The sequence below is a fragment of the Amphiura filiformis genome, chromosome 14 (genome assembly GCF_039555335.1).
Source record: "Amphiura filiformis chromosome 14, Afil_fr2py, whole genome shotgun sequence".
NCBI classification, from domain to species: domain Eukaryota; kingdom Metazoa; phylum Echinodermata; class Ophiuroidea; order Amphilepidida; family Amphiuridae; genus Amphiura; species Amphiura filiformis.
In genome coordinates this window covers 30,838,354-30,856,576 of record NC_092641.1, presented here as the reverse complement: position 1 = coordinate 30,856,576, position 18,223 = coordinate 30,838,354, and the positions used below count along the sequence as shown (strand labels likewise).

At 37.7% G+C, this 18,223-nt stretch overlaps 1 protein-coding gene across 1 annotated transcript; it reads right to left on the bottom strand.

Annotated features, from left to right (window-relative positions):
* Positions 1–499: 499 nt before the first annotated feature.
* On the bottom strand, positions 500–8,627 carry LOC140169949 (uncharacterized). The gene is made up of 2 exons (XM_072193259.1): positions 8,532–8,627; positions 500–4,124 (listed from the first exon to the last, which is right to left on the bottom strand). The coding sequence occupies exon 2, from the start codon at positions 4,100–4,102 to the stop codon at positions 644–646; it is 3,459 nt and encodes a 1,152-aa protein (XP_072049360.1). The 5' UTR covers positions 4,103–4,124; positions 8,532–8,627; the 3' UTR covers positions 500–643.
* Between the last annotated feature and the right edge of the window lie 9,596 nt (positions 8,628–18,223).

Genomic DNA, 18,223 nt, shown 5'->3' with positions numbered 1-18,223 from the left:
TCTACTAAGAACCTCTTGAGGGTTCTTTCTTTAAGATTCCTTAAAGGTTCTTCAAGCTTAAGGTTCTACAAAGAACCTGTTTCATGGCTACAGAACTTTTTTGGTCCACAAAGAACCCAATTGAAACCCAATGGGGTTCTTTGTAGAACCAAAAAAAAAGGTTCTAAGTTGAACCTTTTTTTCCTGAGAGTGTAACACGTTATGCTTTACGGGCTAAATGCCATGAAAACAGCACTAATGAGAGGTTAGCAAACAAACTACTCTCTTCAATGGCAATAGATTGAATATTCAATCAAAAAGATTGAATTTTCAATCTTTTGAAGTCCTCAATTACGGACAAATCGTTTTCGACTGTATATTCAGTGGGGGTGATCTGAATTTTCAAACTTCTTTTTTCAATCAAAAGGGCGATTCTCAATCTTTTAGCAATTAAAGTTGGGGGCAAATCTCTTTCGATTGAATTTTCAGTGGAAATGAGTCACATGACAATATGAATATTGTGTCCATAAACAGGTCCAAATGTAAGAATATTATTTGTCTCAACCAGGGGCATAGTGGGGCCACCGAGCCAAAAGTTCCAAATCATCCTGCTTCTAACATAACTTGACTGGGCTACATCCGCCCAACGAGAATCTTTCCAGCATTATCTTTTTGTGGGTGATTTTACAGAAGATCCTTCAGGAAGTTCTATGCAGTCATCATCAATAGCAATTTCGACACAATCATCATCAACTGTTTCACTCTTTCGTTCTTCTGAATCCAACGGCGCTGTCTCACTGGCCTTACTCTTACCCTCTGTCGAATCATCTACCTGTGACACAGCACCTGTTTGTGGTGCAGAGCCAAGCACAGATGAAAAAACATGTTTAATCGATGGATTTGATCTTGAAAGTTCTTTGAACACCTTTTCTTTCATCGGTAAAACCGTGAATGGTGATTTCTTCGTGCTTACTTCGTCCCCTTTTCTGACAAGAGAATCTTCTGGAATAGGTAAAATCTGCATGTCTAATTCACCACCTAAAAGTTTCTGTCTGACAACCTCAGGTGTATTTGTGTTGATGACAATCTCGGTGCCAAAATCCGAATCTGCCTTTGATGGTATAGTTCGTGTGTGTGTGCCGATGATTTCGGACGATTCGCTGCGAGCAATAACAAATTCTACCTCATCGTTCTTGATCATCTCATGCGTAAGTTCAGGAGACTGGGAATAAATGACACATGTGGGACCTTGGCTTCTCTCTTGAATGACGTTCAGTGTATTTTCCTGTTCATCTGTTTTGGATGATAATTCTGCACTAAACCTATTGTATAACAAATGCTGCACCGTCTGACCTGATTGACCAACCAACGGATTTTCATCTGGTGGTTTCTGAACAATCATATTTAATTCACCAGCATCAAGTGTTCCTTGAACTTCACTAGTATTATTACAGTAAATAACGATCTTATGATTGGCAACATCATCGGGAGAAGGTGCGACCGTACGCATATGATGACCCTTGATTTCGTTTGACTTGCTTTGCGTGACAACATATGCAATTTCTTTCTTCTTAATCAAATCTACAGTCAGTTCTGGTGACTGTGAATAAACAGTACAAGTCAAGCCAAGTTTTGCAAATTGGCAGCCTTTTTGGTTAATTTTGTATTTAGGCTTGACCCTTGTAGTTGTATGTGAACTGGACCCTTCTTGGCATTTTTTCTTCGATGTCCCTGATGGTGCCAACGTGGTTTTGTTATTACTTGGCAGAACCTGGATATCATCCTGTTTCATAGCAAGTGGAAGAATGTTCATCTTCAATTCACCCGCTGTAAGTTTTGCCTTGACCAAATCAGGGACATTAGTGTTAATGATGATCACTTGACTGAATGCTGACGATGTCGTAGAGGATGGGATCGACTGCATATGCGTGCCGATAATCTGCGAAGACTTGCTGCGAGCTACAGCGAAGGTGACTACATCTTGTTTGATCATTTTGTGGGTTACCGCTGGTGATTGAGAGTAAACGGTACAGGTTAGATCTTCACTTGGAGGACTCTTAGAAGAATGGTCTGAATTTACATGCTGCATTTTTGCCTCTTTGAACTGTTTTTTGTTGCCTGTCAGCTTCCTGTATTCAGGTTCATGTCTACCTGATAAACGAGGAATCGCAATCTTATTCATAGCACCAATTGTTTTCACAAGATCAGCATTCCTCATGTCAACTTGCTCTACACATTCATCATCATCTGCACACACCTGTTCAACATTTCGCTTTTGTCCTGATAGCAAATCTGTTGTCTTCTTACCAGTGTCTTTAATCAATGACTTCCGCTTCAAAAGCCTCATTAGACGAGCTTCTGACTTTGTCCTGAACACAGCCTTATCGTGAGGTCCACGGCTTCCACCCGGGACCTCCGTATCAGCTGCACCTATTGTCTTCTTACCCCTGTCATTAGTCAATGACTTTCGATTCACAAGTCTCATTCGACGAGCTTCCGACTTTGTCCTGAACACGGGCTTATCTTGAGGTCCACAGCTTCCACCTGGCACCTCCCTATCAGCTGCTCCTTCTCCAACAATTCCCAATGCCATATCCACTGCATTTTTATGAATATTCTTCTTCAACTTTACAATTTCCATTTTTAACTGCTTCTCTTGTCTCTCACTATTCTTCTGATAAAGTCTTAATTCCTCTACACTCATCTTATCAACTCTCTTGGATGGCGACTTTGCAGACTCTGCTTTCTCCATTTCTTTCCCTCTCATCAACCACTTCTTAGCTCTATCTAAATCCTGGGCATACTCCGGATCCAAACCTTGTGCTATAGCCCTTCTGGTTATAATCGCAGCATGTCTTGCTGCTCTCTCCACCATTCTCTTCTCTTTTGCTTTCTTAATCCATTCCTTGTTCCATTTTACCAACTCGTCAAGACCTTTTGCTTTGGCCTCTTCAGGCTCCATGCCACCACTGATCGCCTCTGCGATAGCCTTTTCTCGTCTCTTCCCTCTATAATTACATGTCGTGCATTCTGGCTTACCATGCTTACCCACGTGTTTCAGCAGGCAATTCCTATATTTGAATTCTTTCTTGCATATCAGACATTTATGAACGGTTATATTTAGAAGTAATTGTGGCACTTGTGTTTTGTGCATGCTGGCTAGATGAGTTCCTAGGGTATGACCGGACGGATGTTCGCAGTCACAAAATGGACATTTTATGAAATCGCCGATACCATGTTTCTTCTTTAAGTGAATAACCATTGTAGTCCTCGATACATATCTTTTTGAGCAAAGCGAACAAGTATGGCTCTTCTCTCGAAGATGGACTATTTTAGCATGTTCGTTTCTAGTTTGAATATCCTTTAAAGCCTTTCCGCAGTAACGACATGTTATTTTGAATCTAGCCAATGGGTTATGCTTAGCTTTTATATGTGTTCTCATTCTCGCTTTGGTTGTGAATGTCCGATGACACTTCTGACACGGGTATGGGGTCAAATTTGTATGTTTGGCTGTATGTGCAGTTAATTTGGTAATGGTGTTTACTTTCAATCCACAAATTTCACACTGATAGCAAGTTTGCTTGGATGGTACACTCTTGTTTAAGCCACTCTTCCGTGATTTCTTTCCTACTTGAAGCATTTCCGCAGACGGATCACAGTGGATTGCTTTATCACCGCATTGTTCAAGTTCTTCTCGCGTGTTTTCGGCAGGTCTTTTGAGAATGTACTCACTTTGTGATGTTTTACGCGTGCCAGGCCTTAAGTCTGGTCTTCTCTTCTCAACCACACAAATTGCATTGTGATGTTCTACAACAATTTCCAATACCTTCTCCAAAGTCAGTCCCTGTAAATGTACACAGGTCTTCTCTTTGATTTCCTGAGCTAGCAGTGCCTCTATTTTTTGAGCTAAGTATTTTTCAAATGAGCTGAGGAATTCATCCCATGATGGTGATGTCTGAGTTTCTAAGTCTCTCTGCTTCACTTCGGCATCCAAATTGAAGACGACTGGCCGTATCTGCTGCGCCACCGCTGGTGGACAGCTGGGTGGTATGGAAACACGGATAGCATCCTGTAACTCACGGGTCCCTTCTGGCAGAGCTGAACTAACAATAGATTCCTCCATTTGACAATGATAGCATTACAACCTACAAGAAAATAAAAAATAAAAATAAGTTTTACCATATTTCACATCTTGCAAGGAATGAAAACATCAAAGGGTGCATTACTAGAGGAGGTGAGACTTTTCAAATAAAGTACCTACACAGCAAACACAAAAACACAATTCAATTTCGACACAATTCATGAAGGGTTAGAAAACATTGTCATGAAATGTTTTTATGTAGGCTTATATAAAGGGTATCAAATGTTTTCATAACATTCAAAAACATTTTTTGACACCTCACTGCAAAATATTCTAACATAATGTTAATAAAAAGTATTGATGAAATATTTAGCAAATATTTGACAAGTGAAAGTAATTAAATTAAGCTTCAACACTACTTGTCTATTTCGCTTACCGGGAGCGCTTCCGAGGAACTTCCTTGTCATCAGCCGATGTTGTTAGCTCTAATGTTTTCTTGGAAACGGCTAGAGTCCAACCTGATCAAGTGATATCACACTTGCTTTTCTCGAAAGCGCTCCCGGTAAGCAAAATAAACAAGTAGTGTTGAAGTTTAATTTAATTACTTTCATTTTATTACCAATACATATGAATATACAATTATTGGTGTTGATGAAGTAGTGTAGCTATCTGCTGCTGATATTGGTGCGGATTAAGTAGTGCAGCTATTTACTGCTGACATTGGTGTTGATGAAGTAGTGTCTACTGATCTACTGCTGATATTGGTGCTGACTAAGTAGTGTAGCTATCTACTGCTGATATTGGTACTGATGAAGTAGTGCAGTCATATACTGCTGATATTGGTGTTGATGAAGTAGTGTAGCTATCTACTGCTGATATTGATGCTGATAGAATAGTGCAGCTATCTACTGCTGATATTGGTGCTGTTGAAGTAGTGTCCATAGCTATATACTGCCGATATTGGTGTTGATGAAGTAGTGCAGATATCTACTGCTGATATTGGTGTTGATGAAGTAGTGCAGCTATCTACTGCTGATATCGGTACTGATGAAGTAGTGTAGCTTCATCAATACGGATATTGGTGCTGATGAAGTAGTGCAGCTATCTACTGCTGATATTGGTGCTGATGAAGTAGTGCAGCTATCTACTGCTGATATTGGTGTTGATAAAGTAGTGCAGATATCTACTGCCGATATTGGTGCTGATAATGTAGTGCAGCTATCTACTGCTGATATTGGTGCTGAAAAAGTAGTGCAGCTATCTACTGCTGATATTGGTATAGACTATGCCATAGTCTATTTTTGATAAATAAAAGCATGTTATTAATGTTAATCATGATGAAAGCATTCAGTGGAAGTCGAAATTATACTGATATTTATTACATCAAAATATATACTAGTATAAAATTGTATGAAAAAGTTTATATAATTATATTAGTGACAGTAAAAGTAAAGTGTACGTAGGCTTATATTATTGAATGCAACATATCATAATGTCATAATTGTATTGGCACTTCACTGAACAATTCTGATTTTAAAATCTGCCAGTTTATTAATCGCGAAATTCCAGGTTAAAAATAGACTATGGACTTTAAATTTAAAATGGGATTTTGAGTGGGCAAAGTCCCTAACACTCACAATGTCAATCAGACTTGTTTATCAATCAAATTTAACCACAAGCAAATACAATACGCGCTCATGCACTTATTGACGCGTTCATGCAATTACACAACACAATGGCGGCATACTTGTGTACCATGTATTAATGGTAATGATAGGTACCCGGAGGATTTAAACCATAACGAGATATGGGCGACCAATCACAAGCCAGATCCATTTAAAGATGCATTACATCATGGCCAATTTTAGTAGGCCAGATTTCCGAAATCTCATCCATAGAAGCTCATAGACATCCGTGTTAAGCATGAAAACCACAATCCAATGTCAGTAGTCCACTTGGGGAGCTAACAAACAGAGGGTGTAGGGTGACTGAAAAGATCAGATGTGAAAATCTATCAATTGTGCACACATTAATTAAATCAGAGTTTTAAGCTTAAATACAATATCCAGAGTATGCACAATGGGCAAGTGGACTACGGGGTAGTGTAATATTGGTACTGATGAGGTAGTGTAGCTATATGGGATCACACCACTAAATCAAGTTCATATTCTTTTATGTGTTACAAGAAAGCGTATTTTCTCATGGTTATAACGTCATCGTTCATTCAAAACACCATTTTTCCAAAAGTTTATGATAGGCCTATATTATTTTATCCTAGAACCAGTATTTTTTTGGTAGTTGAGCGGCTTGATTTTTCGCAGCACGGTGCATCGAACATGAGGTAAACCATACCAAACTCTACAGCTCAGCGCCTCTACGTTGTGACATCAGTTGGTCCATGGAACCAAAAAACCTTCATAAAATTTCAGAATTGTAGTATTTTTTATTTTTTTATGCTTAGATGATTAGAAAAACATCCACAGAACACAACTATCACCAAAAAATGGGCATATCAGCCTTCATTTCAAACTTTTTTTCCCATTTTAATGTACCGGTACCTGGTATGGTCAGCGAATTAACCACTGGCTGGTTCTTATTTCTTCAGTCAGATAGGGTTGGACCTGATTTAGTGGTGTGATCTCATATACTGCTGATATTGGTGTTGATGAAGTAGTGCAGATATTACTGCTGATATTGGTGTTGATGAAGTAGGGCAGCTATCTACTGCTGATATTGGTGTTGATGAACATTTTCAGGGCCAGTTTGTCATGAACTCAAGTTTCCTTTATATAATGCTCAGTGCAGTAAAGCCACAGTGCATTGTTTGCCCTCCAGCAAAATCGGGCTGTACTAGCACAGTTCCAATTATCGAAACTCCTGGCTCAGAAACTCCCGGCTCCGACCGCGAGTTCAAAAAAGTGCTGTGTACATGTATGTGTATGTGTCGCCACTGTTGTGTACATTCACAGGCATACATAGCCATCAGAACAAAATCTTTGGTCTACAAATGACTGCAAATTACACATATAAGTGTTTAGCGGGTTTGCCGTCGGACAAGTTTAGACATTTGTAATCATTTAATTTTCACCACAAAAAGGTTAATATAAAAACAAGCAATGTATGAATAGGCCTAGATACAGGGATAGGTCAAACAGGTTGTCCATAATATTTTGCGACACATACTAATGAGAACAGCTTACACTGGAGACACCCTATGGCACTTCCTACAATTTGAGAACAAGTCCTCAAACATTCTAAATTTGTTACTAGGCCAGTGCAATGTTAAAAAAAACCATTGACCATTGACATTGAAATAAAAACATTGAAAACATCGACTACATTGAATATTTGGACAGAACTATTTTTTGAGATATATTTCAAATCTTTACTTCCAAGCTTTAGAATCATACCAATCATGTACTACCAGTCACTTGTTGTAGCAATGACATATACTGTGATTTCACTGATTTGGTTGCAATTTTGTCAACTTTAAAAGTTTTCAACTTTAAAAATTTTCACGGAGTTAAAAGTGTTAGAAAAGTACCGAAATCTCTTTTCAGGTCAAAAACATTGACAAAATTGATGATTTCAATGTTGAAACATTGACAAGTCAATGCTGAAAAAACAAATGTTGCATTTTATGATTTTTGAATATATTGAAACATGTCATTGCAACACGTGGGAGTTTGTAGGTATGTCAGGTGAATTCACATTTGCCATCAAACTGCATCATTTTATATATCAAATTAAAGCCCTTGAATAAAGAAAGCCAAAACTGAAAACCTTTTCGTCATAGCACTTTCCATAGCAAAGTTACATCTTGTCAAAGATTGACTTTCATCAAAAAGATTCAGCTAACAAAACAGCATTTTGGTAGTGTTTCTAGATCTTTATAGTCTCATGATGATCTAGCAGTTTTTCTATGTGGAACTGCTATCAAAATCCCTGCTATAAAAAAATCATATATTTAGGTCACATGGTCAAGTCAAGTGAAGTATAGACAACATATTTATGTAGATTTCCTTGACCTTCCTGTTCTTTTAAATTTCTACATGTAAATAAGTATTGTGTTCTCTAGGCAAATTTGGCTGACTTAAGTAATTTTTTTATTACTTCCGTGGTCCGGGTACGCGCTGGTGAATTGCGATCGCGTAGAAGTGACAAGGTCGCCTGAGACTACGCGCCGCCGACCAATGCCAATGGGTCAATCGGCTGCCTTGTTGTCAAGTGCGTTGATCAGCCAATCAGCGTGATTGTTTATTTCTTCTGAGTGTACGCTCGTCTACGCTTGGCGCACGGCTCGGACCACGGAAAAAATAAAAAATAAACTTTAGCAAATGTGTTTTAACTAAACTTAAAGTTTGGCATTTTGCAAATGAAAAGGTAAGCTTAAAATTAAATCATCACGCTCCTGCCTGTCGATACAGATGGTACCACTGCTTCATTTTATAAACGTAATAAAAATACAAACCTAGCATAAAATCACACACTGACGCGTCACTTCAGCTTGAGTTTAAAATTATGAGACTTTTTTGGTAGGTAAGCTTCCATCGATTTCGTACCTTGCCTGCTGTTTTTGTTTTGTTTTTAGCACTTTTCGGCACCACGTTAGAGCAGGCTATTAATATTCATGAGGTGACGTCATGCACCGCGCCGGTGTTATGGACAGAAGCTTGAATCGAAATAGAGACAAAATTAATGCGGGACAAAATGCCGGGACAAAATGTTAGGTTTTAAATGTCTAAAATTGGCCATGTAATCCATGTATTCATTTTTTTTGTCTTAACTAACTAACGTGTTTGTTTATTTGTTAATTAATCAATTTATAAGATTTATTAATTTTTTCATTTATTTATTTTTTATTTTTACTTAGGCCCAGGGGCGGACGGGTGGTTTTAGGCGGCCGTGGCAAATTTATTAAGACCGGCCCTATTACTAAAATAGAGCGCAGCGAGCGTAGCGACTAGCGCATGGGGTCCAGGGGCCCGCGTATAAGGGCCCCTGGTAGGGTCCAGGGGCAAAGCCCCTGGTGGGGGTCCAGGGGGCGAAGCCCCCGGACAACTAAGGGTTTTATCTATTCTAGGGGGTCAGGAAGCCCGGATTTGACAACGATTTCTGAAGCCAAATTCCATTTGTACAGACTTGAAATATTCTTTATCCATTGTCACTCACTTGCAATAATCAAGATCAAACCAACATTTTTGGCATTGAAGCTAACTGGTGATGATGCAGTGGAATGAATTCGCGCGAAGCGCGAAAAATTGACACTTTTTAGGCTAAAATGGCCAAAAATTAGATTGATTTGGTCAGAAACTCACATAGGCCTACAGGTGTCATCATAGGGGGCTTGTATATGGACCATCCCTTTTAAAATATTGGGGGGGGGATTTATCCCCCATCCCCCGGGATCTAGCCTACGCTTATGAGTTGAAACATCAAAAGGGAAAGAAATTGGTTTGAGTATTGAACTGAGTAATGTGGCTGTAAGTATTTATATGAAATGTAATCCCTGCATTACAAGGAGCACCCCAGCCCAGAGGTTTTCGAATGATGGTCTAGCCATGCTAGTTTTGACAGCTGATGGTGGTCCAAAGGGCCAAAGGCCGGGAGGGGGCACTCACTAAAAATGAGTGAAGCGATGTGCGTGCAGTGCGGCCACAACCTACATTAACCCCCATTTTTCAACTCCCTCTCACTCAAGGGCCTATACCTTAAGCCCTAGGGCCTATGTCTTGGGCCTTACACCTTCGGCTCTCGGACCTATGCCTCAGGCCCTAGGGCCTATGTCTTAAGATACTCCTTCCCCATTCTCTCCCCTTTTCTTCTATTTTCCTTTCTTTCTCCTCTTTTTCTTTTCTCTCTTTCTCTTTTTTCTCCCCTTCTCCTTTCTTTTCTTTTTTTCTTTCTTTTTCTCTTCTTTTTGAGCAACCGGCCCTGAGCGGCCCAGAACCAAGCGGCCCATGTGGCAATCGCCACAACGCCACAGTGGCCAGTCCGCCCCTGCTTAGGCCTATTTATAGGCCTATTTGTTTACTTTAGGGTTTATTTATTTTTTGTTTACTCAATTATTTGCACAAACCCTTATTTATACTTTTACCATGTGGTTTTCTTATTTATTTATTTCAATTTATTCGAATTATTATTTTTTGATTTAAAATCTCACCTCTCGCATCTCAACTTGCCTCAAACAATCACCCATATTTGGCCATTCTAAAACGTGCCCATTTAATATTTTGGGCTTCTTGCCAATTGACTCCACTTTTGCACCATGCTTTTTTCCGCGCGCATTTGTACCATAAACTTATTCTGTCGCCAACGCCAAAAGGTGCTGGATTCACTATATACTTCAAGAAATATTTGACCCATTCAACCAATGTCAAAAAGAAATCTATGCCACTGCAAGTCTGGAATCACCCACAAGCTCGCTCAATCACTTGGACAATCAATTAAGCCTGTGGCGTAACCACCGGGGAGGGGGTGGGGCAGGGGGCGCCAAATTGACCAATTCTGCTTCAATTCTGCGTCCCTCCAAGCGGCGATGAAAGTCAAAATTGTCCAGTGCATTTCAGCACAAAATCAATTGAAGGAATATTTTAAGACCGATTTTCAACTTCTAGTAACCAAAATTAATTTGTGGTAGGCCTTATTTGTCCAACATTTGTTTTAATCGTTTTAAGAATGGGGGGAGGATCGCCATTATGTATCCTTAGCCCTGGGCGCCACAAACCCTAGCTACGCCACTGCACTGCGTCTAAGATATTCTCGGGTGGGGGAAGGGGGTAGAGGCACCAATTTTGTTTCTTTCCCCCGACGCTACCAACAAACATCCCACCCAATCAATTACTCATTCTGCCATTCATGAACTCACTAGAGGGGGGGCAAAGATTTTTGGCAGACCGTGAGGGGGGAGCGATTTTTGGCGGGCCAAGAAGGGGGGGTCAAGCAAATTTTGGCGAGCCGTTTGGAAATTTTGAGTGAAAGAATGAAATCAGTAATAAGTGAGTGAGTGAATAGAGCCTACTGAATGAATAAGGGCCTACTGATGAGTGAGTATTGAATAAATGAATGATGATATGCTGACTTAAGGGTACATGCCACAAAATAGCTTTCCATAGACTTTACGTGCAAAATAGGGGTCACGTTTTAGGCTATAAGTCGAGTTACGTCTTACTTTGAAATATATATTTGATATCATCTTAATCAGAACAAAATTCTGCATAACATATCTGAAAATGACACCATATTTTAGGTCTACTTTTTGAGAAAAATAGCGCTATATAAAAAGACCCGATTTTCCCGTGTTTACGTCCGACTGCTAACCGCGTTTTGACCTCGTGTGTTCATCCGCTCATCATCGTAAACATCGCTCAAATTTTCGCGTTTTCTGTTCAAATTAGTAGAGATCACATTCACAAGTTCTAGCAAAACACGATTTGCAACACTAAAATTGTTAATATTGTACCGATTTTGCACATTTTTTATGCAAAGTTGGGACTATAGTCGTGATAAACTTTTACCGGAAACCGCTTCACACGCGGATTTAGTGGCATGCACCCTTGAAGAGGCTAAAACATCGTTTTAGGCCTTGAAAATGATTTTGTTATCTTTTTCACTACATTTTGAACTAATTGTAAGAAATTTTGGGTTATTTTCTTTCATACTTTAGACAGGATGTCGATTTCAAGCACAAGCATGATAGCCGACAATTGCCATTTTTCGTCATTTTGCCATGCACATGAATGCACAATGGTTGCCGATTTGCTATTTTCATGAAGATATTAATTGATGATAAGAGTAAACGTTCTTTAAACATCTTTTACAAGTGCATAACTTCAAAATTAAAACATTCTCAGTACCTGCAGAATATTTAAAAAGACAAGAAATGTCAACCAAGTAGGCCTACCCCCCCCCCCCTTCAGCGTCACTTTTAACCCGTTTTGTCCAAAAAGCAAATGTAATGAATGGCTATTTGAAATTAAATATTAATATAAATTAAACTTTGAATGTTATAACAATTTAAAATACTGGACAGTGGTATAAATAAAGCAAACTAGAAACTTAAATATCTTAAATCTAATATTTTATGTAATTCTATTAAAATTGAAGGCCAAAACTTGAGTTTAAATGACAAAAAAATTGGTTAAAAAATAACAATGAAATTGAAAAACTTCTTTGTAATTTAAACACCAATAAAAAATGTTTTCAATATTTTGAAACTCTTCTTTATTCATATCAAAAGGTTTCAAACTTCTACCAAAATCGGAACTTTTATTAAATTGGAAATAAAAGCAGGCCTATTCGCGGCAAACGCACATACAGCGAAAAACCTGGCGGCGTCCATGAACGCGCTTGTTGATGTCCCTCCTCTTTTCTTCGCGTGCATTTTAAATAGATAAAGACGCGCGGAAAACGCATGGAATTGCTCCTTAAAGGGTACATGCCACAAAATAGCTTTCCATAGACTTTACGTGCAAAATAGGGGTCACGTTTTAGGCTATAAGTCGAGTTACGTCTTACTTTGAAATATATATTTGATATCATCTTAATCAGAACAAAATTCTGCATAACATATCTGAAAATGACACCATATTTTAGGTCTACTTTTTGAGAAAAAATAGCGCTATATAAAAAGACCCGATTTTCCCGTGTTTACGTCCGACTGCTAACCGCGTTTTGACCTCGTGTGTTCATCCGCTCATCATCGTAAACATCGCTCAAATTTTCGCGTTTTCTGTTCAAATTAGTAGAGATCACATTCACAAGTTCTAGCAAAACACGATTTGCAACACTAAAATTGTTAATATTGTACCGATTTTGCACATTTTTTATGCAAAGTTGGGACTATAGTCGTGATAAACTTTTACCGGAAACCGCTTCACACGCGGATTTAGTGGCATGCACCCTTAAGGCGATTTTTATCATATATTAATGACGTCACTCATGAATATTCTTACCTAATGACTTCACGTCGTTAGAATATTCATCATTAATGACGTTATCTCATCTCATGATTAATCATAATTAACAATGTCATCTCTTGAATGATTAATGACGTCATCTTATTATGCATAACACCTAATGAATATTTATTGTAATGTCATATCTTATTATTCATAATGAATGACATCTCATGAATATTCATAATTAATGACATCATCTCATGAATATTCATAATCACTGATGTCATCTCATGAATATTCATAATCAATTATTTAATTTAAAGAATATTCATAATCAATGAGGTCACCTCATGAATATTCATAATCAATGACATCTTGTGAATATACATACTAGTAATCAATGTCATACATGAATATTCATAATCAATGATGTCATCTCATGAATAATCATAATCAATGACATCATCTCATAAATATTTGTGTCATGCTTTCCGTTGATTAGAACATTATAATGCAGCTTTTGATTTGATTTTGTTCCTTCCCAGGGGCATAGCAAGAATCTCAGGGGCCCATGGACATGGAGCAGTGTGGGCCCTTTTAACATCTCCTTTATCAGCCCTATCTCTATTGTCGCTTTTGCTCAGGGGGCCCCTGGACTTCATCCACACTGTCTACCCGCTTATACGCCCCTGTTTCTTTGTTGGGTTTTTGAACCTTTTTCTTTAAAACAAATGAAGTCTTAAATCAGAGCTAAAGGGTACAGGTATTGCAGGAGAGTAAAAAATCACTTCAATCAAGAAAAACACGTAACAACAATATCTATTGCATATAATATATACATATATTTTTCCTTTTATTACATATCCCCTGATTTCTAACCCATTATTCTACAATGTATCCAAAATATTTTCATCAAGATATTTTTCTTATATAATTTTATACCATTTTGAACACATCTTATTTTTCTCATGACCAAGTGTTCCTAAATGTTTTATTCAAGAGAAATAAAATATATATATTATATAATATTTTACGGAATAGAAACACCTGTTCAATATCCATCTGTTCTATTATTAATTCTTGATGACCACCACTTACTGTCCTGGTTCATAACTCAACGATATACCTTATAGACCAACTTCCACAATTGAAAAGTCAAGTTGGTTTCATCTCTCCAACCTAAACCAAAAATTACAAGACCTAAGTTCTATACTGCTGAACCATATCAATCTTCCTAACCCTGCGGGGCTCTTCTAAATTGGGTCAAGTGCTTACTTTGTTAACCAAGATCTTGTGTGCGGCATAGGGAGTGTTGGTAAATGATTAATATTAATATAATAATAATTAGTACCACTGTAAGATGATTCAATTTCTTATGGCCCTGGACAATACGTGGAAGTCTAGAAAAGCATTATATTATGATTAGGTGTTTCTAAACAATTTCAACACAAAAGAACTAAATTTTTAAGTTCATTATAGAAACACTTGTTCAAAGAGTTTGATTTATATGTTGATGTACATTCTGTGTATCGACAATCAAAAAATTATTTTGATATTTCTTAACTTCACATATATGAAAATAGAAAACAGGTGACACATAACACATTAAAATTTACCCTATGAAAGTTGATCCGGGATCCTAATTCACAAAGACGTGCCTTATTAAAGTACCCACAACCACAGCATGTTCCAAACTGACCACAAAATGGTTTCAGGAATTTGGGTATACGAGGCTTCCTATGTTTGATTATGAATTAAGTACTATAAGTCTGTTCAGTAAAATGTGGAATATGACCTTTACCAAATTACATGGATCTTATACAAATGGGGGTCATGTTACCAACTTATAGTAGAACACACTTTAGTTGTTAGAGGATGATAGAACATGACTTTGGGCATGGCGTATGAGACAACAAATGTTACTAGCCAGGGTCATGTTCCAAATTATGCTGAACAGACCTATAGTAAGGGTCTAAATCTCATAGTTTCAGAACTATTTTAATTGCTTCCCATGTTTACAAGTTTTGGTTCCTATGATTACAAAAAAAAAATCATAAGTTACAAATTCTACTTCGAAGGGTAACTTGAATGCACACAAACAGGTGTGACCTACACATATACTTTTATTGTTAACAATTACATTTAAATTCTAAACAGCTTCAAAGATTACCCTTTTTGGGGGGAATTCCCACCTTTTAGTAAAAAACACACACAAGATGAATTAACTGATCAACATTCCTACTCATTTTTACAACAAAGTTTCTTTGAATCATATTCAATAAAATGGTAGTGTGTTTCTCCGTAGAAATAAAACATTTTTACATATAAAATGAGTACCGCAGAGTACCTACCATTCCCACACACATTTGCATCTTTCTCTTGTCCTATTTTTCTTTCATATATACCGCCAGTAGTATTTCTATAGAAAAATTATTTAATTTGTGTACATCGTGGAACGCTACTCTACACGCCCATATATGCGAGGTTATCTGCGTACAACAGCTTACTACGCACAGCCATGCAAAGAGTATGTTCCACGATGTACACAAATTAAATAATTTTTCTATAACTGTAACCGAGGTCCCTAAATGTCATAATGAAAAAAGAACCTGAAGTCTTGCTTGCACAACTATTTAAGCTATTCCATTTCAAATCCACTCCCCTTTGGAAGAATTTTGAACATATTTTCCACAGAGGGAGTACGATTTTCATATGGAATTAGCACAACTCTATTTGAAACTCACCCTCCCTCTGTGGAAAATTCAAAATGAGTCTTTCTCAGCAGGTGTATGAAATTCAAAGAGCTACCTAATATGTTAATTCCATTTGAAACTCATACTCCTCCTGTGGAAGATATTTCCAAAATCTTCCACAGGGGGTGTGAGTTTTTTAAATGGAATAGCCCATTACAGCCCATAGCATGCACATTGTATTTACCCTGTTCTTGATGCATACCGTTATTTGCAACTGAAGCACAGTGTTATAGTTGATTCACTTGTAATATTATTAATTAGCAGCAGTTCCATCCATGTGGTTTTGAAGTGGTTTTGCAACACACCAAATGATGGGACTGTATTAATCCATACTGCAGTCTCTTTGGAATTCATATTCCATGTTCAAATAATTTTCCACGCAATAGATACTATGCCTATATCCCACATGATTTACTCTGAGGTTCTTAACTTTTGTTGAAAGTTAGAAAACCACTGCCACGATTGTTGGTATTGTATTTTACTATTTCAGTAATGTCTCTCACCCTGGCTTTTCGACCCTGTTCTAAAGTGAAACTCCTTGAGTATTCTGTAATAATAATTTCGCTACTGGCTTTAACTAAAAAAATAAACCTGCTTTCCTCGATTTAGTTTCAACACAAACAAAAATTTAACATTGTCTTTGACATAATAACAACAGCTACAACAAAATAACACACAACTGGTTGTTATCAACCTTGACATCAACTTTCAAAAACCTGGGATGCAGACGCGTTAAGGGCATGTCATATTATCAGTTGAAGCTCGCATGCAATTTAAAAATCACTGGTAATCGAGCACTGGTAGCATTTTCACAATCGCTACCAGCGTCCAGTCGTGGCTAGTGATGCAAGTGACAAAGTTGCCTTCAAGTCAACGACTTGACGCTAGGACATACTAGCGACTTATCGATCAGATATCGACAATCGCTTTTCTGATAAGCGTTGGAAATTACATCACAAAAAAAAAGCAATGCTCCTAGTGATTGTCTAGTATAATATGCCCTTAAGTTTGGGATAGACCACAGACAATGTACGGTAGCTCTAAATTTACAAAAAGGGGAATATTTATTAAACCCTGAAATCCCTTTAAAAATACTAACATAAAACCTAATGTATAAGCAATAATTTTCACATAAAGATATGTTCACGATTTGAAGCAAAGGAACACTGAGCGATTCCAGTTGCAATCAATACATCCTCTATAGCAGACATGACCCTTTGTTAATTTCACCATTGCCCAATCCTGCCCCATACCTGCAGTGCATTATTAAACATTTTGTGTCTTAGAGTAATTTTGCAGTTGAGGCTGGATTAACAAAATTCATAAAAATAAAACCCTCATGAAAATAATCACTTATACAAATTCCATTTAATTACCCAATACTTGACCCTTCATCCATACCCTTCTATTTCCATATTAACAAGGTAGCAGAGTGGCACATATTACCTAAAGTAACTTTCAAGAAAGACTCATAGTTTACATAAAATTCAATATAACATTATTCAAAAAATCCTACAAACTGTTTGTGGCATTAACTGGTACAACCAAAGATATTATATCCAAGATTACCGACTTGAAATGGCACCATATGTAACCATAAAAATGGTCAATCTGCCATCTTGATCTGTCACCCAGAGCCTGAAATTTGGCAATTCTATTTAAAATCCACACCGCCCCTGTGGAAGATTTTGGAAATATCTCCTACAGGGGGAGTATGAATTCCAAATGAATGACCACATTTGCAGCTCCATTTGAAACTCACCTTCCCTCCGTGGAAGATTCAGGTTGAATCATTCTCAGTCAGAGGGTGTATGAAATTCAAATGGAGCTGCCTAATGTGTTCATTCCATTTGAAATTCATACTCCCCGGTGAAAGATATTTCCAAAATCTTCCACAGGGGTAGTGTGGATTTTAAATAGAATAGCCCGATTCGCAAAATAATTTGGAGGTACATTATGTGCCCCCATGAGCGACACGCAAACATGGCAGATGGCAGAGTCCGTATTCCTTGATTCTGCCTCATTGGGCTCAACTGAAGAAGTTGATAAACTTAAGTTTATTTAGTCTTAATGACTATTCACATCTATATGGACTTCTAACAAACTTTTGTCATGAACTGTATAAACAAAGTGCATTTAACTAATCCATGTAAGTGCTCATTAAAAGGATTTTAAAATTCAAATTTTTTCCTTTTGCATCTGTGTGTGGGGGTGCATGTTTGTGCGTATGTGTTTGTAAACACTGGCATTCAGGCAAACAAGGACACACACATGACAAATTCCTTTGTATAAAAAAACAAAAACCACTTTTCAGCGTGCCAGTCCATGGTAAAGGGGTCTCAAATAGCCCAATTTTTAAGCTTCCAAAAATCATCCTATACCGGATATTTGGGTGGATTCACCTACATTAGAGCAAAACACATTTTCACATTCCTGTTTGCCTGTGGTTACATTTAGGTGTGTGTGTGGGGGTGTGGGGTGCTTTTAATATATTACAACCTTACCCCGTA